Source organism: Carica papaya, chromosome 5, assembly GCF_054855325.1.
Source record: "Carica papaya isolate Zhongbai chromosome 5, ASM5485532v1, whole genome shotgun sequence".
Taxonomy (NCBI): domain Eukaryota; kingdom Viridiplantae; phylum Streptophyta; class Magnoliopsida; order Brassicales; family Caricaceae; genus Carica; species Carica papaya.
The window spans coordinates 21,790,009-21,811,442 of NC_142313.1; the positions used below are offsets into that span (position 1 = coordinate 21,790,009).

At 35.1% G+C, this 21,434-nt stretch overlaps 1 protein-coding gene across 1 annotated transcript; it reads right to left on the minus strand.

The window, feature by feature from the left end:
• Positions 1 to 3,861: 3,861 nt before the first annotated feature.
• LOC110818650 (Eukaryotic aspartyl protease family protein) lies at positions 3,862 to 6,549 on the minus strand. The gene is made up of 2 exons (XM_022047595.2): positions 6,245 to 6,549; positions 3,862 to 5,312 (listed from the first exon to the last, which is right to left on the minus strand). Exons 1-2 carry the CDS (start codon positions 6,411 to 6,413, stop codon positions 4,042 to 4,044), a joined length of 1,440 nt encoding a protein of 479 aa, XP_021903287.1. The 5' UTR covers positions 6,414 to 6,549; the 3' UTR covers positions 3,862 to 4,041.
• Between the last annotated feature and the right edge of the window lie 14,885 nt (positions 6,550 to 21,434).

The window sequence follows — 21,434 nt, forward strand, 5'->3', positions numbered from 1 at the left end:
CAAGCTTCACTATTCGATAAGCTATATACTCCTAAAAGTTATATAGTTAAAGTGATCTCAAAGTGTGCATGGTCACAGGACCTATTTATATATTTTGTAGAATTAGAGAGAGAGGTGGTCCCATCACGTGTGAGTGGGAGATATTGAATTTAATTAGGTGGGTCACCCATGATTGGACCCGACCCGATTAGGATAACCTATTTATTTAAATTCAAAATCAAAATTTTGGTTAATTACCACATCTAGTGGAAGTTACCCTTTTTGAATAATCTATAAAAAGAAAAAGATAAAAAAAATAAGAAAAAAAAATACAGAGAAAAAACTTACTCTCTCCCTCTCTCTCTCAAAAAGTTCTACTTCTATGAAGAAGAAGAAGAGATTTTTGGTTGCGTTTTTTCAAAATTTTAGATTTCTATAAGAGATATTTATGTTGTAAAAATTTAAATAGAGTTTGTTATGCGTTAATATGATTGTGTGTGATATTATGCAAAATAATCTTTATAACATAGTTACAGAATTGATTTGTGAATTATATGTTAATTCTATAAGTTTCTAACATGTTTAAATTTCATTCTAATTTCATTTAAAATTCATTTTTGTCATGTGTGCAGTGATTTAGGATATTTTGGTTGATTAGTGAGGTTCTGTGCAAAAGAGTTTTGTAAGTATCACTTCGTTCTAAGCCTAGCTTTGGGATTTACATTTCCATGCATGATTTTAGTTAATTGTTTGCTTGAGATTAGAACAGGTGAAGAAAACTGAGAAGAACAAAAACCTAGACATTGTCTAGGCAGTGTGAACCTTTTAGGATGGCGTTTATGACATTTGATATGTGATGTTTGCATGCTTATATTCCTATTTCCTTGGCGATTTATGGGATTGCATGACTATTATGTGACCTTGCATGGAAACAGTTGAAGAATCAAGAACTGTGAGAAGAATAATTTAAAACTGTAATATGAAATCAATAGAATTTTAAAGAAATAAGTGAATAGAGTTGAAGAGAGGGAAAAAAAAAGGCATAAATTAAGAAAATAATAAAAAATACTAAAAATAAATATAATAGTATCCAAGTGAATAAAAAAATATAAAGGAAAATTAATATTTGAATTTTAGTGGATAAATAAAATAAGGAGGGCAAGTATTGAGAAACTAATAATTAATTTAAAATAAGAAATTGGGCAAGATAAACTAGATAAGTGACCCTAAAAACCTTACTCGTTTAGTTAGAATTAAAGAAGGGTGTGTGTATGTGTGGTTGAAATTCACTGACAATTGTGGTAAACCTGCACATGGATAGAGACATGAAATCTAGTTCAGACATGGATATGTATATGTGAGTGTTCGGGTCATCTAGCAAACGTATATATTGTAGCAAATATGAGATATGTGTGTTATCCATGCGATAAGGGGGTCATTTTTGCATCTCCTCGATGACGATATAAACAACATCACGCAATGAAACTCTAGGTATGATATTCCGAGTGTAGATGTGGTAATTTTAGTACAGTTATCATATTTCAATTGTATATGTAATATTTGAATGTAAGTGTAATATTTGAGTGCGGTGACGATATTTGAGTATAATTGTAACATTCCAGTGAAATGTGTAAAATTTCAAGATAAGAATTAATTGTTAAAGATAAGTTATTAAATAGAAAGATTATAAAGTTAAAAGCATGGTGAAAAATTATAAAAAATTTCTTATTTGAGAATTTTTAATATTGTATTTATTATATGTATGCGTGTATTTGCATGCTGACTGATTTGGGTATTAGAATAATGGGAATACTTACTGAGTTCGTGAAATTTATTAAATTTTATCATAATATTTTATAAATTACGTGAATTCAGAGCAAGTGTTGGATGAGTGAAGGACACGTGAGGGTGCCTTATTATTGTACATTCAGTTTTATTTTTGTTATTGCATCATTTTATTAAATTTTATGTTTTAACCTCATGTTATGTATATATCAGTGTTGTATATATGATAAGATATGTTTTCTTCCATTCTAAACTTTTAAACATATGAATATTTTGCGGATCCCATTAATTGAGAATGATATGAGTACGCTTATGCCTCATTGTTTGGGGTTCGGGATGTCCCATGTTTTGTGTAAGATTTTATTTGGTTATAAGTTACGATTTTATATATCTGTGATAACTGCTGCATTGTAAAAAAATTTGACTTAATAATTATTAAGCATTTTTGTAATGACGTCAGTGTTTCCACTAGGGCTATGGGAAGTCACAAGGAGCCTGTTGAGAAACATTCCGATTAAATTGCAATTTCTAATGCCCATAAGTGATCCAACTTCATCCATCCATCCTGCTGAGGTGCTGAACTCAAATTAAGAATCCGATGATATTGAAATTAAGTGTATACTCCTAATGCAACTTTTTTGTGGCCCTCGAATGAAATTTGTGGTAACTAGGACTTGTTCTGTTTTGGGAGCTTAGCTTCACTTCCTTAGAAAACCATAGAGTTGATAAATCATTTGAGGATTAATTTGCATATGAGTTGACAATTACACTTGACTGGACAATTTCAGCTACTATTTCTTATACTTCTATAGTCAGTAAAATGATCATGGAGAGGCATTCCTAATTATTGTCAATTAACTGTAGTGTATCTGTCAAATATTCTCACCAGAATTTATTTGCTATATGTGGGAATTTTTTTCTTTCTAACAAAATATATTTATTATTTGGTAAGTCATTTTAACATATTCTTAATGACTTTTTTTGTAATTATCAATAAATAAATGAAATTTAAGTATAATTTTTTAAACTTTAATAATCTTATGGAGAATAATGCATTTCACAAGCATGATTATTCATTCAAATAAACAAATAACAATTTCTTTTGCACAAAATAAAATTTAGAACAATGCCACATTGAAACTATAGCTAAAGTATTAATAATTTTGTTCTTTAATAATAAAGTTCTAATAACAATCAATTCTCGTGAAACAAATGCATAATTTTAATTAAAAATAATCAAATAATAAAGGTTCAATTGGAAATTTATAGAAAGAAAAACTTCTCATTAGTCGACTGTCCATCTGGGGATTGCTTGGGCTTTCAGCATCTACTGCCCAGTTGGGCTGTCACTCTATGAAATGGCTCCATTTCTCTGCCTATAAAAAATAAAACTACACGTGATTTTTTCCCTTAAAAGAACCAAAGTTTATTTGGAAATATTGTAATTATTACTTAGTCGTTTCTATTTTCCTGTTTTGCAAATGCACTTACTGCCTATATATACAACTACTTTTAGTATAATTTCTATGAGGGGAAAAAATGGAAAAAAAAATTCTCTTGGTATTCTGTCAGGCAGACACATTCTTGGCAGTAGAATGCAGCCACATCCAGAAATTCCAGAGGTTGGCCTCATGATTTTCGCGCAATGTTTATACAGACACCATATGCTATTCAAACAATAACTTGGTGCATCAAAACAATAGCTGCATCATTCTTTATTATGCTTTGAGTGATTTCTGATGATTAGTTGTTTTAAAAATCTAGTTTTTGGAAACCTCTCTGCATAAAAGGTCAGTGATCTGCATCTTATCTTCCTTGTAACTTGTTCTATACAACGGAACTATGCTTGCATTTATTTTTTTCAGAAACTCTATGAAGAATAGTTATTTTGTTGAAGCTAATGTTTTACTAAAGAGCAAATGAGCATAACCTTATTATTTTCTACTAGATATTGTACCTTTTAACATATCAATATTCTCAGGCTCTAGTGAATCCTACAGGAACCAAATACCAATCAGTTCTTTTTTTCTCTCTATCAGGAACATACTATTAACCACAAAATTCTTGAGGTCATAATGGATTTTGGATGTCCTTAGCTTCGCAAAATGGATAATATATTAGACATTTTTTTGCTAAAATAAGTTAATATATTAGACATTATATAGATTATGTCAATTGAAAGACTCCTGCTGAAACAATTTTAAGCCAAGAGATATCTCGGCTTTTGGTTGGAGGAGTATATTCACAACCACCCTACTTTCAACTATTTAGCTTTATTTAGGGGAAACTGCAAGCTTCGCTTGCAATTCCCAACTTAGACTGCTTGGTGTCATATATGATCCTTTGGTTCTTCTGCTGATAGTTAGCAATTATGCCGATCTCATCTTCATATGAGAGACTGGCCAGAGCCAAACAGACTTGGGATGCATCAATCTTTACGAAGTAAAATATTCCTGTCACATCCACATCCAGTTCAGCTGCTCCCTCGAAGTACATTCTTATCGTCGGAATATTCACTTCCTGATATGCACTGAGGTTAAAGCAAGTATCTAGAATCGAAAATCCCGGAGCTGAGGGAAAGCCAGAAAACTGCTTCAGAAACTCTGCCTTCAGTGCTTTATAGATTGATGGAATCAGTCTGGTAATAACTGTTCCAGAATCAATCAGAATCCTTCCTTTTCCTAAACTTGGAGCTCGTAAATTTATCCCACCAACACTGATACCAGTGAGATTGAGGAAATAGAAGTTGGAGAGCTGTGGATTAGGAATCATCCTAGTGTAATAAATTGGAGTTAAATTCTTGTAGACCGAAAAATTTTCTCCCAAAACTAGTGAACCTGAAGCCCCATTCTGTGTTGAAGGTAAACAGTAAGAGAAAACTCCCCCAAAAACTGAAGAAGACTGAGAAACCAGAGAGATAGAACTCCTTCCAAGACCCATGAGGCCTGAAACTCCACCAAACAGACCTTTATTGTTCCGGCCACAGCCGAATACAAAATGCTCTACTGGAATACCACCCAGACGAAGTCGTTCCTGTCCTAATTCACCTTGAGTGTAGGATCCATCACCATAACTGACAACATAGTTACAGGCCATTGTCGGGTCACTACTACACGCTCCTGAATACCCGGTAGCAAACAGGAGGGATTGGCAGGTTGATGAATTGCATAGAACCATTTGGTATGAAGAGGACGTGGAAGGGTTATAGAGAGGTTCTTTTTGATTGTAACATGATCTGCAGGGACGACATTGAATCCAAGTCAAGTCACTCCCTGTATCGACAATCACCGTCATATTTCGACCTCCTAACTCCATTGTCACAATGTAGTTTAGAGTTTGTAGCTTTATACCAGAAGTTAATGGAATTTGAGTATTCGAATCATCTTCTATATTGCCAGAAACCGCCTTTCTGATATGAGATTGAAGTGATTGGACCTGGAGCTCGTCCAGCTTTAGGTCCTTCTGTAGCTTTTTATTCGAGTCTACCATCTTTCCATAGCAGTAATCACGGTTCATCATCTCTAGTATAGTAGCACCTTTTTTCATCCCTAAATTACCAGAAAAGAACAATCTAGTTCAGATGATATCTGCTAAGGTAAACATATTTTTCTTTCATACGCAGTCAGGGGTAAAAACTGTGTTAAAAAGAAACAACAAAACTAATTGGAGAAAAAGGATGAATTAGCTTAGGTAAAGTGGAGATATTTGAGATATTTTCTTATTGAAAATCAGAATATAATGACAAAAAAGAGATAGGACCAGATTGCTTTGCCAACTCTTCATCATTTTGTGTCCACTGACTTTGTTCTTGAAAGTTAAAAATAAAAAATAAAAAATAAAAAATAAAAAATAAAAAAATAAAAAAAAAAGTAAAAGGCAGCATATAGGCTTTATCAGTATGGTTACAGCTCCCTGCGTAAAAGAGGGGAGAGACAGAGATGGAGAACAATGATGGGTGTTTCCGTAAAACATGACATTAGTTTGCAGTGATTATCAAACAAACACAAGGGCCGGATAATTGCTGAATCCCAATATTCGTTTTTTTAAGGTGAAAAAAATTTAATTTTTTATTGATTTTAATAATTTAAAATATTTTTAAATAAATTTATATTTAAATTAAATTTTTTAAAAATAATTTACTATTATTTAAAAATAAAAATAAATTAATTTTTTTAAAAAATAAACTCTCATTAGTTAAAAAATAAATATAGATCAAATTTAATTAAAAACTAAATTTTATTTAAATTTTAATTAATAAATAAAATAAATTATAAATTTTACATTAATTTTTAAATTTTTTTTTAATATATAAATTATAATCACTAAATCTGTCTTCAACGTTCCAATAGAAGATTTAATATATAAAACAAGATTAAATAAGGAAATTATATCTAATCAATATCGCTACAATTAATAGATCACAAAAGCCAACCCAGTCAAAGTAAGAAAGAAGTTGTGTATATTTGCTGAGAAAACTCACTTGAGTTGTGAGAGAGACAATTAAGAGCATTTCTCTGCGGGTTCCACTCAACATTTTGCAGGTTGAGCAGCTTCTTCTCTTCCAACAAGTTAAGTGCATGAGCAGCAACACCCGGCAGCATAAAGGCGAGGGAAAACATCAATGGCAAAACTCCCATTTGTTTCGCCATTGTTTATGAACAAAGAAAGAGAAAACTAACGGGTTATCCAAGAGCCAAAGAACAAGCAGTAGATAAACAAGAAAAAACGATGAGGAAGAGACGCAACAAAACACACAGAGAGAGAGAGAGAGAGAGAGAGAATCTTGGATGAGAACAAAAGAGGAAGGGCTGGCCAAAGGACCCACAGTTGCATGAGAAATTATTGCGGATTCACGTGCTGATATATTCACTTAGCAAACAACTGCAGAAGAAGAATTGGGGGGCTACTGCTACTAGTGGATTTTCTATAAAACTTAGGATTTCCTTTTCTTTTTATTATTATTTTTTTGTTTAAAACTAGAGCTTTGAAACACACGAACATTCTCACCTTTCACGGAGTCAAACTGTAGCAATTTGCATCTTGTTTGTTTGTTTTATAGATAGAGGAAAACCATTTCCTATGGTCAATAATATCACTTTCGTTATCTCAAAATAGAATAATATTATTGTTCATTGTCTATTTTGACTGCATGGTAAATCTAATAAGATAGGCTCTATTCTTTAACTTTTATGTTACGTATTCGAATAGTGGATATAAGAAATGGGTCTTCTGCTTATCTTTCGGTAGTGCTAATGACGGACTTAGGCTTCTAGCAATAACTTTTAACTGAAATAAGATATTCTACAGCAAGTGAGAATTCCTAGTGTCGCGCTCAAGGAGACTGACGTAGACCAATAACCTAACCTTTCTTGGTAGGTTTGACTTCTGGATTTAATCATGAGTTTGAGTTCTTTGTCCGTCATGTTCTTTCCATGGTCATTTAATCAACTTATTAATTTCTGGTTTTGATCATCTGCACTAACTTGGTATGCTTTTATTTTCTTGATCTTGCATCACTAGAATCCATTTAGGAAGGAGGCAGAGAATTTGGATTTATTTAGAAAATATTAGTTCTTATCAACAACATTCCCATATAAAGTCCGAAGCATCATTATTCACAAAAAGCCATATGCATGTTTTAGTTAATCTAATTAGTATATTTTGTTGTCTCAGAAAAATTTATTATATATGATATAAGAATATTTTTATTTTATTAACATAATATTTTACTTTCTGTTAATATATCTTTCTAAACATTCTCAATATATATATGTACACTTGAGACGAGATTTATTCTTTTTATTATAATTAATTCCTAAACAATAGTTAGTTAAATCATTTACTTTACATTGCTCTACTTTATTTTTAAAGCTTTTACTCACTCCAGTACGGTTATAGAAGAACATTTCCAATCTCTTTTTTCAAGCGTCCTAAGTAACATTTAAGTAGTTGCTTTTAAGGCTATATCAAATCAAATTTCAATAATAGTTCAAATTTAATTTGTCACTATGAGTTTGAATTTAAGGAACAAATCAGTTCTATAATTTTTTGGAGTAATTTTTTTCCTTTTCAAATTATCTTCCTTTTATTTTCCAAATTCTTCTACCATGAAGAGGCATTTTCTATGTTTAAGAGAAACTAACTTCAATTTTATTTTTAGAAAAACTTTTTAAGTCAATGATACATTTGATGGCATGTAGCTAATTAAGAAACTCTTGTGGTAGCCATATGCCTTAGATTTATTAAATTTCAACTTTCACTACAAGATCTTCTTGACAAAAAGTTTCCTACCTTATCCCTTCGACCAAAATACTTTTTTTTTTTCACTTCAATTAAGGCAAGATGAAGAATCAACACTTTATCTTAGTTAGCCTCTTCATGAGAATGGTTCACATAATCTCTAATACTAGAATCATCATCTTTATTTTCATTATCTTTATGACAATCGTCTTTAGTTCATTACCCTAATATCATTAAGATCTCTCTTACACTCATTACTAAACTTGTTATAGTAATGGAAAGTGAGAGAGGGAATAAATAAAAATGCATGTTATGACTCTGGCGACAAGAAATATATTAGTAAGCGCCTTTGTCATTCAAGTTATGAAGTGTACGAGTAAAATGTTGACCCCACAAGGAATTATGCCAATGTTGGAATAAATTTTCCAAACTTATCAATCTAAGTAAACTTATCTAACGAAATACTCCTAGATTTTTGGAGTTTGATTTTGTTTATAATTCTTTTAGTTTTTACCTATAAAAGGACGAGTTTATAGTTGTAATTCATTTAGTTTAAAATTAATAAAATTCAATTTATCTTCAAACTTTAGCTTTGACTATTATGAGTGTTCTTTGGAGAAGTTTCTTCAACTGTCTTGTTGATTTAAGAATTGAATCTACTTATCGAGGCAATCTCGTAGTGTCTTTTAATTCTATTTTTTTGTTTCCCAATTACCTTAATTGCAATCTCAAGTTGAATGTGTGTTAAACAGGGAGAGTTTATTTAGGAATTTAAGTTTTTTTATGCTAAATTGTATGTGTGCATTTGGGCTACATTTGTTGTTTCCCAGTTCTGCATCATTCGATAATAGAGTTTAGGCTCCAATAGATCTTGTTATCTTTGATTTATGATCTTATATATTGTTGTAATGCATGATTAGCATCACCAGTAAAAAGTTCATATTTTGTTGTGTTCATATTACTTAAAATTCATCATTCTTGTTATTCGAGTGATCTTATTGTTATTATAGTAACAAAAATGTGAAAATTGCTCATCAAAAATGCAATTCGGGAATATTTTGTTGCATCAAGCTTGATTTATCTAATCTTTTATCAATCAAGCCAACCATATTTATATTATTTTCAAGGCAAAAAGGTGTGTGTTTCCCTTGCTTTCATTATTAATCATAGTGCATCGTTTACATACATATACATACTGAGCTCAAACTTAAATCATCTCATTAGAGTGTAGCCATCATCGAGTTTAGCATTTAGGTTGCATCCTTGGTTCTTTCCATAGGGATTAACTGAATCCATTACATCTTATCCAGAATTATCTTTTTTTACTCTAAGTTTCATTTTTTTTGCTTCTATTCTAAGACACATTTAAGTAGCTAATTGCATCCTAGTTACTTAGCACAAAATTAAAAAGCTACATATAATCTTCATTCGTGTGCTTAAACTCGAGCTTGGAGAAAACATGATACCATTAAGACTTTTTGAAGTGTGTTAAAGACAAACTTCAATATCTTGATTCAAGAGGAGTCAATTCTTTCCACTCAACTAAAGAAAAGAAGATTTAGAGTTTAGAGATTGTAAGGTGAGTGAGACACGAGGTATAACACCCTAGAACCTTCGCGCTTAATTGTTATGTAAAACCTCTATATATTTGGGTCTGAAACCGTTAACTATTTAAATTATGTTTTTGATTTTCGAGTAATTTTGGCGTTTTTATTTAATTATTTTAATTTAGAATTATTATATTCTATTTATTTTAAGAAATTATCACGAGAATTTTAATTTTGGAAAAAAGGAGGAAAAATGGTAAAGAAATCCCGTGAAAAAGACGTGGAAAATTTTTCCCTGCCTGCGCGGGCCATACATGCCACGCACACGCATGCACGCGGCTAGCCAGACGTGCGCCTTCTCGTACATCCCATCTGTGCAGGGTACGAGGTGCGTAGCAGGCTTTGAGCAGCGCGTGCCACACCTTAGGCATTATGTGCTGCCCCTTGGGGAGGTAAGCCACTGCTCAGCCGGCGTGTCGTCACCATTTGGGATGCATGAGCTGTCTCTCAGCCAGTGTTTCGTCACCATTTGGGAGGCGTGAGCTGTCCCTCAGCCAGTGTGTCTTCCGTCTTTGTGCCACTGCCGCATCACTGTTGTCTCATTGTCGTCTATCAGTCACGTCCGTCAGTCATCGTGTTGCATCAATCTACTTTTCCCTCCCTCTCTCCTCATGGATTTGCGCCACTTGGTGAAGATCCAATGGTTCCCTTTTTCTATAAATAGGGACCCTTCTCACAATGCCTTCATCACTTCATCTTCATTTTTTCATTCACTAAAGCAATTCTCAAGAGAGACAGTGAACTAGAGGGAGAGAGAGAGAAAGAAAGAAAGAAAAGAAAAAGAGCATTAGAAAAAATTCAAGCTTTCAGTAATGAAACTTGTTATTTATTTGTACGTTCTAAGGAGTATTTTTTGATTAATAAATAAAATATTGCATGAGTATGAAATGGCTTGTTACATGTTTAATTATTGTTATTGATTTAATATATTTATGCACATATTCCATGATATTACATGTTTTGTATCGTACTAACACTTGTAAGTAAATAAGTAAATAAAATGAATGTAATGGCATGATAAGAGATGATGCAAGGAATATGATGTTATTTGACGAACATATGAAGTGAATATTGACAATTGCATGCATAGTATTAAATAAATATGATTCGTTAGACTTTTTATCTCTGAGAGAATTCTGTTTCTCCTCCATCTAGCCTGAAAAAATAGGAGAGGACTATTCCCCGTGGATGACAGCGTACCCTCTGATAAAGTGGTCACGCCATATGATTGTAGGGTCATTGTGGCAATGTACGGCCGTATCTATAGTTTATATGTAGGACCACTATAGTTTATATACTCACCACTGTACTTAATTTGTATTTGGAAAACTCTATTTATTCAGGCCTTACGGCCACACTAAACTTATTTATTATATTTTGTAATTTATTTTTGTGATGAGTAAATTTTACTGATTTTATTTTATTTTATTTTATCTAAATTTATTTTGATTTAATAATTTAATTGTCATTTTAAAGAAAAAAAATAAAATCCCACGGGAAAGGGTTGCATGTACAGTCACACAGGCAGTAGGCGTCGGTGCGCACGTCCTTTCTTCACGAGTGGCACGAAGTCAATCCTGCGAGCATCTTCTCGTGCGTAGGTGGGTCGTCCACAAGTCACTTCGCACATGGACAGGCGCGGAACACTGTACTTGTGCCGTATGCGGAGTAAGACTGCGCAGATAGGCCCCTACAGGCCTGGGCCTTGCATATAGTAGGCAAGCGCGCGTGGTGCCCATTGCACCTAGGCCATGCACACGCGGCAGGGTAGCCCATGTGCTTGCAGGCTAGCCCTGCAGTGCGTCGGGCAGGTGAGGCCACTACCGCCACGGGCAGTGTACTGCTGCCCACCTAGGTCGGCATGTCGCTGCTCCTAACGATACTACCGGTGGAGAAGTTTTCCTCCTCTATTTTTTTATGCCAAACATCTTTTTTTCTCTCTCTTCACTGAATTTTGCCACTTGGCACAAATCCAATAGCTTTCATTTTCTATAAATAGGGGCCCTTCCTTCCCTTTTTTTTCACACTTCTATTTTTTTATCTTTCAAGAATTAGAGAAAAAGAGAGAGAGAGAGAAAAAGTGATCTAGAGAGAAAAGGAAATGAAGAAAAGAAAAACGGTGTAAAAGAAATTATCACGATTTTGGTAGGGAATTTAGTATTTCTTTAAATGTCTTAAAGGGTATTTTTAGACAAAAAGAAAAGATTAAATTGATAATTCTGTGATTTTATCTGTTTTATAAGCTTTGTATTTTGTAGGATTAATAAGTTGAATTGCTCTTGATTTCAAGCATGCTATGTGAATGATAAACATTTGATGATTTGCATGTAATTATAATAATATAAAAGTGGTAAGGGTATCTAAGAAACAAAAATAAAAATAAAAAAAAGAAAAGAAAAGTGGAATGAAACATGAATGGTCTGAAGTATGTATCTATATTAACATGTATAATACATCAAGTATCTCGTTAAGTTTTTTATATCTAAGGGCTATATGTTCCCTATCCCCATTCGAGATATCTATTTTTGCACTCCCCCATATGGTCTAGAACGATGTAAGAGGACACTCACTATGGATAACGGCGTACCCTCTAACTAGAGTGATGACACAAATATTTGTTAGGAGTCACAGTTGGCTAAGTATTGTCGTGACCATAGAATATCTGATAGGACCACAATGGTGGATATGGCTGTGGACATAAATCGTACCATGGTTTGGCAAGTCGAAAATGTGTCTGAGCAAATTACCGTTATTTGTTTTTGATCTAGTAATTCCACATGGGTAGTCAGAAAATTGTATATGCCTTCAGAGATAGAAGTTGTAACGAGTTCGCAAAGCATGAGACAAAAAATCTGAGCATTTTATGATTTATTTAATTTTTTCTATTATCTATTTTGCTATGTGTTTGTCTTGACTATATTAACGTGATGTTTTTTCTAATAAATAAATTATTTTCATAAGGTAAGATAGTTCTATGAAGTAACCAAATAGTAAATGTTTATGTTAGAATAATTCACATTTAAGATCGTACGATATTATTTAAATATTATTTTCTTTACTGAGCATATGAAATTCACTCTTTCTATGCCCCCCCCTCCCCCCCAAGATCAGGAAGAGAATGAGGAACTGTTAGTTGACCTACCCATTGAAGTTTATGAGCATCTCATGGATCTACAAAACTTGAGTGCATGATCGTCCCGCACTTTGATGATTCCAATAGTATAATGATAGAAGTGGTCCTCTTTTGTATTTTGACATTGTATTTTGCCGCCACTTCTGCCCTCAATTATATATGTGTAATTGGAACTCATATTTTTGCAAGGGATTTGTATTAATTTATACTGCTATATAAAATTTTATCATGCACTTGTAATCTATTTCTGTATCTGATACCCATATGCCTTAATTAGTATTTGGAATATCACAGATGGTATCAGAGCAAATTATGTGGATTAATCTCTTACAATTGAGGCAGTAGGTAGAAAGACCCTTAGAATACCTAGGAAGAATAAGTCCTCTTTTTAAAAACTAGACCACCAACTCGTGTCTTCCTTTCTTTTGTAGGAATGACTCAAGAAAAACCATCCATAGAGCGTACTGAGTGATCCGAAGCCCTGGATCATCCAACCAGGGCTGAATTTTCCAAACTCTTCCGAGCCATCCAAGGATTGATTGCAGCCATAGGATAAAATCAAACCAACCCTTGTCCACCTCCTGTCCTATAATACTAAACAATTGAGAGGTCCATTTCTCATAACATAGCGGAATTTAAGAAGCTTAACCCGTCATATTTTGAATATAGCCCTGACCCCTTAGTAGCTAAAGCCTGGATCGTACAGATAAAGAAGTGTTTCTCTATCCTAGACCTGACTGAGGAACATAAGGTTCCCTTAGCAGCTTTTATGCTAAATGACGAAGCAAAACACTGGTGGCGACTTAAGAAGGAAGTCCTACCTACCCCTACTACCTGGGACGTTTTTATGGATCCGTTCTTTGTTAACTTATTCCCTACCTATGTCCAAGAAAAAAAGGAAGAGGAATTTTAAGATCTTCGCCAATGAAATCTAATTGTTGCCTACCTAGTAGCCTTTATGTTAAAAGGTGAAGCAGAACACTGGTAGTGACTTAAAAAGGAAGTCCTACATACCTCCACCACTTGGGAAGTATTCATAGATGCATTCTTTGACAATTTTTTCCCTGCCTATATTTGAAAAAAATAGGTGGAGAAATTTCAAGATCTTTGTCAAGGAAATTTGACGGTTACTCAGTATGTAGCTCGTTTTGTCTAATTGTCTAGGTTCGCCATCTAATGGTCACCCCTGAATGTCGTAAAGTTAGGAAGTTTCTAAAAGGCCTTTATGCCGACATCTATGATAAAGGTTCTGGCATAATATGCTCACTGTATATATAAAAATTGTAAGATAAAAGCTTCAGGGATAGAAGTATATGTGAATATAATATTGCTAGATTTTTTAAGATTTGATGTGATATTAAGAATGGACTGGTTAGAAAAATATAGAGCAATAATTGATTGTAAAAGTAAAATTGTAACCTTGCGATCCCTGAAAAAAATAAAATCTATTGTTATTATTTTTTCTAACAATTGAATAAATAGGAATATGGGTGCTGATCTTGCTGTGTGTTCCATATCAATTGTTTGCAACTTTCTAGATGCCTTTCTCCTTAAACTTCTTAGTCTTTCTCCCTCGCGAGAGGTAGAATTTATAATTGAACTGCTGCTTAGGACCCAACCAATCTCGAAGTCCGCCTATGGTATGAGTCATCCTGAGCTAGCAGAGCTAGAAAATCAGTTTTCTGAACTAATACTCGGACGTTTGTTCGCCCTAGTCATTCTCCTTGGGGCGCTCCAGTATTGTTCGTGAAAAAGAAGGATGGTTCCTTCAGACTCTGTGTAGACTACCGAGAACTTAATCGGGTAGTGGTTAAAAGCAAGTATCCCTTACCTTAGATCAATGACATTTTTGATTAATTGCAAAGAGGCATAATCTTCTCCAAGATTGACCTCAGGACGGGATATCACCAACTGAGAGTTAAAGAAGAAGATATTCTGAAAATTACTTTTTGGTGCAGGTACAGTTTGTACGAATTCAGGATAATGCCGTTCAGGTTAACCAATGCCGCTACAACCTTCATGGACCTCACGAACAGAGTTTTTTAGCATGCACTAGATCAATACATCATCGTATTTATTAATGACATCTTATTGTGCTCTAAGAGCCTAGATGAACATACAGTACACTTGTTTGAAGTGTTGGAGACCCTTTGCTAGAGCTAACTGTATGCTAAACTTAACAAATGCTCCTTTTGGTTTGATCAAGTCTCTTTCCTCAGTCATGTAATTTTGAGTGAAGGAGTTTTTGTAGATCCATCCAAGGTTAAAATAGTAATAAACTAGAATCTGCCCACCAATGTGGTCAAGGTACGTAGTTTTCTTGGCTTGGCAGGTTACTATCGACGATTCATTGACGAATTTTTTAAGATTGCTACTCCATTAACTCGACTCACCTGAAAAAGTGTGCCATTTGTCTAAAATTACGAATGCAATAAAAGCTTCATGGAATTAAAACGTCATCTTATCTCTGCTCCTATGTTGATTCTCCCTGACAATATGGAAAGATTTTAGGTCAACTGTGATGCATCAAATATTGGCTTGGGGTGCATTTTGATGAGTATGGTAGAGTAGTCACTTATGGATCCTGATAGTTGAAACTTCATGAGCGAAACTATCCGACCCATGACTTAGAATTGACAGCCATTATCATTGCCCTGAAGATATGGCACCATTACCTGTTTCGTCAGACTATCGAGATTTACACTAATCACAACAGTTTGAAGTACATCTTCCTGCAGGGGGAGTTGAACATGAGATAGAGACACTAGATGGATCTTCTGAAGGACTATGATTGCAAGATCATCTATCACCCCGATAGAGGAAATATAGTCACTGATGCACTAAGCCGAAAGGAGTCTGCAGTGTTGGCCCAAACCATGGCCTCTAGTTGGAAATTAATGGATACTATGTTGTCACTCTGCCTCAGCTATTATGGCAAAGGTACCTATCTCCCTCATATTTGAGCCTTGCCGGATCTCTTCATGAAGATTTGGGAAGCTCAGTCCAGGGATTAGGGACTCACCAAGAATCTGAGTAAGTTCTCTTCTGATGAATTTTTTACTTTTAGAATTTTAAATGATGGGCTATGTAGATTTTGAAACCAAATTGGAGTTCCCATCTTTGTAAGGGTACATGTTCTTAAGATGCCCATGCCTCCAAGCTATCCATCCGTCCTGGGAGTAGCAAAATGTACCAAGATTTAAAGCGTCAAAACTAGTGGTTGGGAATAAAGAAGGATATAGTCGATTATTTCTTTTGATGCCTTACATGCTAGAGAATTAAGGTAGAATATCATAGACCCAATGATTTGTTACAAGGTCTTCTGATTCTTGAATGGAAGTAGGAGCATGTAACCATGGATTTTATCACTGGATTGCCAAGGACCTATTTTGGTTAAAATGTTATTTGGGTCATCGTTGATCGACTAACAAAGACCGCCCATTTCTTGACCATCAGGACCACTAACTCCACCAGTAAATTAGCCCGCCTTTATGTTGATGAGATTGTTCAACGTGTCTGATCGAGATCCTTGATATATCTTTTACTTTTAGGACAACTTTTAGGAAACTCTAGGGTCTGGATTGTACTTCAGCATCGCTTATCATCCCCAAACAGATGGTCAGTTAGAACATATGATTCAGATGTTGGAAGATATGCTGCGTGCTTGTGTCCTTGACTTTGGTGATAACTGGTATGAGTATCTGCTCCTATATGAATTTGCTTATAATAATAATTATCATTCTAGCATCGGCATGGCTCCGTATAAAGTCTTGTACGGTAGGCCTTGTCGTTCTCCCACTTGTTGGAATGAAGTCAGAAACTAGCATAATTTGGGGCCAGACTTCATCCAAGAGACTATTGAAAAGGTCACAATCATTCATAAGAACTTGGCTACTACTCAGAGCCAGAAAAAGAGTTACGTCAATAATCATAAGCAACCCCTGGAATTCACCGCTGGAGACTAGGTTTTTCTCAAAGTTTTTCCCTACAAGGAAAAGATACAGTTCAAAAAAAGAGGGAAGTTGAGTCCATTTTATGTAGACCTTTTTGGATCATTGATCACATTGGACTCGTGGCGTACTTCCTCACTCTACCTTGAGAGTTTATAGGTTTGCATGATGTTTTCTAGGTCTCGATGCTCAAAAGGTACCACCCTAACCTTTCTTATATCATTCTTCATAATGAAATTCAGATACAAGCTGATATGACATATGAGGAGATCCCCATGGAGATTCTTGGATGGACCGTCAAGGTCTTGCGCAATAAGACGATTTCCATGGTGAAGGTGCAGTGACAGCATCATACACTAGAAGAAGCAACATGAGAGTTGGAAAGCGAGATGAGGGAAAAGTTTCCAAACCTGTTCGAGACAAATTTGGGAAACAAACTTTTCTAAGGTGGGGTGAGGGGGGGATGTAACACCCCGGTCACCATTGTACTTAATTTATATTTGCAAAACTCTATTTATTCAGGCCTAATGATCACACTAAACTTATCTATTCTATTTCTTAATTTATTTTCGTAATTCATAAATTTTACCAATTTTTATTTTACTATATGTTATTTAATTTTATCTAAATTTATTTTGATTTAATTATTTAATCGTTATTTTAAAAAAAAATAAAAATAAATAAACATTTTCAGAAAAACAGAAAATGGGAGAAAATTCCGTTGGAAAATCCCACAAGAAAGGGCTGCCCACGACGGAACCCTTGCATTGTGCGCACATCCCATCTACACGTGTGGCGTGGGGTCAATCCTGCGCGCATCTTGTCACTCGCAAGTGGGCTATCTGCACGTCACTTCACGTGCGAACAGGCACCACACACTATGCGCACATCGTCTGCGTAGCGAGTCTGCGCGGAAAGGCCCCTATGCGCTTGGGGCCCGCACGCTCGGTAGGGTAGCCCATGCGCCTGCAGGCTAGCCCTACAGTTTGCTGGGTACTGCCACATCAGGCAGTGTGCTGCTGCCCACCTCGGGGGGCATGCTACCGCTCCTGGCATCGTTTTTGATGGAGGAACTCTTTCTCCTTCATTTTTTCATGCCGAGAATCTTTTTCTTTCTCTCTTCACCGGATTTCGTCACTTGGCGCAAATCCAACATATTCCATTTTCTATAATAGTGGCTGTTCCTTTCCATTTTCTCCACACTTCCATTCTTCCATCTTTCAAGAATTAGAGAGAGAGAGAGAAAGTGATCTAGAGAGAGAAGGAGAGGAAGAAAAGAAGAACGGTGTAGAAGAAATTATCAAAGTTTTGGTAACGAATTTAATATTTTTTTTAAACGTCTTAAGTGGTATTTTTAGATAAAAAAAAAAAGATTAAATTGATAATTATGTGATTTTTCCTGTTTTGCATGTTTTGTGTTTTTAGGCTTAATAAGTTGAATTGTTGTTGATTTCAAGCATGTTATGTGAGTGATAGATACTTGATAATTTGCATGTAATTATAATAATATAAAACCGGTAAGGGTATCTGAAAAATTAAAAAAAAAAAAAAAACAAAGGAAAGAAAAGTGGAATGAAGCTTGAATGGTCCAAAATATGTATCTGTATTGACATGCATAACGCATCAAGTTTTTAATTAGGCTTTTTATCTCTAAAGGATATCCGTTCTCTTATCCCCATCTAGGGTATCTGTTTTTCTCCTCCCCCATTTGCTTTAGAAAGATGTAAGAGTACTGCTCCCTATGGATGACGACATATCCTTTGACGAGAGTGATGACGTGAATATATGTTAAATGACACTTTTGGCTAAGTACTATCGTGATCATAGAATATTTGATGTGACCACTATGGTGGGTACGGTCGTGATCATAGATCTTACCGTGGTTTGGCATGCTAGAAATATTCCTAAACAAATTGCCATTATCTGTATCTGATATGGTCATTCCATATTAGTAATCAGAAATCTGTATCTGCCTTCAGAGATGGAAGTCGTAAGGACTTCACGAAGTTTGACACGAAAAATCTTAGCATTTCATGATTTATTATATTTTCTCTATTATCTGTTATGCTGTGTGTTTGTCTTGATTATATTAACGTGATGTTTTCTCTAATATTTTTCATAAGGTAAGATAGGTCTACCAAGTAACCAAATGGTAAGTGTTTATGTTAAAATAATTCAACTTTAAAAGTCTTATGATGTTATTTAAATATTATTTTCCTTATGAGCATATGGAACTCACTCTTTCCATGCCCCCTCCCCTCTCCCTAGATGAGGAAGAAAATAAGGAACTGCTAACTGACCTACCCATTGAAGTTTATAAGGATCCCTTGGATCTACAAATTTTGAGTGCATGATCGTTCTCACACTCTAATGAGTCCAATAGCATAGTGAAAGAAGTGGCTCTCTTTTTTATTTTGACTTTGTATTTTAAAGCCACTTCTGGCCTCGATTATATATGTAATTAGAATTCATATATTTTTAAGGGATTTAGTATTAACTTGTTTTGTTGCATATAATTTTTATCATGCACTCCTAATTCTGTTTCTGTATTTGACACTCACATGCCTTAATTTGCATTGGGATGTGACAGATGGTATCAGAGCAGAGTTACACGGATCAAATCTCTTACACTGAGTCCTTAGGTAGAAAGACCCTTAGAGTACCTAGGAAAAATAAGTCATCTTTTAAAAAATTAGACCACTAATTCGTGTCTTCCTTTTTTTTATAGAAATGACGCGAGGAAGACCATCGGTAGAGCGTACTGAGCGATCTGAAGCCCCGGATCACTCGCCCATGGCTGAATTTGCCAAACTCTTCTGAGCCATCCTAGGATTGACTATAGATGTAGGACAAAATGAAGCCAACCTTTGTCCACCTCCTGTCCCAGAATACCAAATAACTGAGAGGTATATTTCTCATAACATAGCAGAGTTTAGGAAGTTTAAATTGCCACATTTTGAAGGTGGCCCTGACGCCTTAGTAGTCGAAGAATAGATCCTATAGATAGAAATTTTTTTCTTTATTCTAGATATGACAGAGGAGTAGAAGGTTCTCCTATAAGCCTTTATGCTAAATGGTGAAGCCAAATATTAGTGGCGACTTAAGAAGGAAGTCCTACCTACCCCTACCACCTAGGAAGTTTTCATGGATGCATTCTTTGATAGCTTTTTCCCTACCTATTTTCATGAAAAGAAGGAGGGAGAATTTCAAGACCTTTGCTAAGGAAACCTAATGGTTGCTTAGTATGCATCTGATTTCATCCAACTGTCTAGGTTCACCCCTCCAATGGTCACTCCCAAAAGTCGAAAGGTAGGAAGTTTCTAAAGGGCCTTCGTGCCGACATCTATGACCGGGTTGCGATGCTGAAACCCAGCACGTATGCAGAGGTGTTAGAACATGCCCAGTTGGTTGAAGACCTCATCTTAGCCAAGTACCAATACATTATCCCAAGTTCGTACACAACAACAATAACCCAACAGCTTAAAAGGAGATTATCTTACCCAGTAAGTAGCCACCCCGACAAACGACTAGAGTTTTTTTTCCCCCCTGCTTTACCTCCACCTACAGGTCAGCTTGCCCAACCTACCCAACCCTATCAACATTGTGGTCGCTCGCATGGTGACCTACCCTGTCGGCGTATCAATTACGCCTGCTTTTAGTGCGGAAGCACACAACATCTTATAAAAGACAGCCTCCAGCAACCGAAGGACGTGGCCAGGCCTGTAGCACAGGGGTGTGTGTACCACCTAGATGAACCCGGTGTTCTCCCCACTCCTGTTCTTATCCACAGTATGCTTTTTATTCATAATACTTTTGCCAAGGCTTTGATCGATACAGGTGTTACTCACTCTTTTATTTCCTACGCCTTTACTTGTAAGCTTTATATTAGGCCAACAACCTTTAGCAAAAATATTAATGGTAGAAACTCCCTCTAGAGGATTATTAGAAGCTCACTGTGTATATAAAGATTGTAAGATAAAGGCTTCAGGGATCGAAGTATGTGTGAATCTAATATGGTTAGAAATGTATAGAGCAATAATTGATTATGAAAGTAAAATTATAATTTTACGGTCCTCGAAAAAGGAATAAAATCTATTGTAATTATTTTTTCTAACAATTGAATAAACAAAAATATGGGTGTTGATCCTGCTGTGTGTTCCATACCGATTGTTTGCAACTTTTCGAATGTCTTTCCCATTAAACTTCCTAGTTTGCCTCTCCCGTGATAAGTAAAGTTCCTAGTTGAATTGATGCCTGGAATCAAACTAATCTCGAAGCCCACTTATCGTATGAGTCATGCTGAGCTTGCAAAACTAGAAAATCAACTGTCTGAACTAATTACCCATAAGTTTATCTGCCCTAGTCATTCTCATTGGGGCATTTCAGTATTGTTCGTGAAAAAGAAGGATGGTTCCCTTAGACTCTACGTGGATTACCGAGAACTCAACCGAGTAACAGTTAAAAGCAAGTACCCCTTAACTCAGATCGACGACCTCATTGATCAATTACAAGGATCCACAGTCTTCTCCAAGATTAACCTCAGGACGTGATATTGCCAGCTAAGAGTCAAAGAAGAAGATATTCTGAAGACTACCTTTTGATGCAGGTACAGTTTGTATGAGTTCAGGGTAATGCTATTTAGGTTAACCAACGCCCCTACAACCTTTATGGACCTTATGAATTGAGTTTTCTGACACGCACTAGATCAGAATGTCATCGTATTTATTGATGACATCTTAG

Coding starts and splice junctions, on each gene's coding strand:
- LOC110818650 (XM_022047595.2), bottom strand. CDS start 6,413: ATGGCGAAACAAATGGGAGTTTTGCCATTGATGTTTTCCCTCGCCTTT. Junction 5,313..6,244: donor TTGTCTCTCTCACAACTCAA/GTGAGTTTTCTC, acceptor CTGGTAATTTAG/GGATGAAAAAAGGTGCTACT.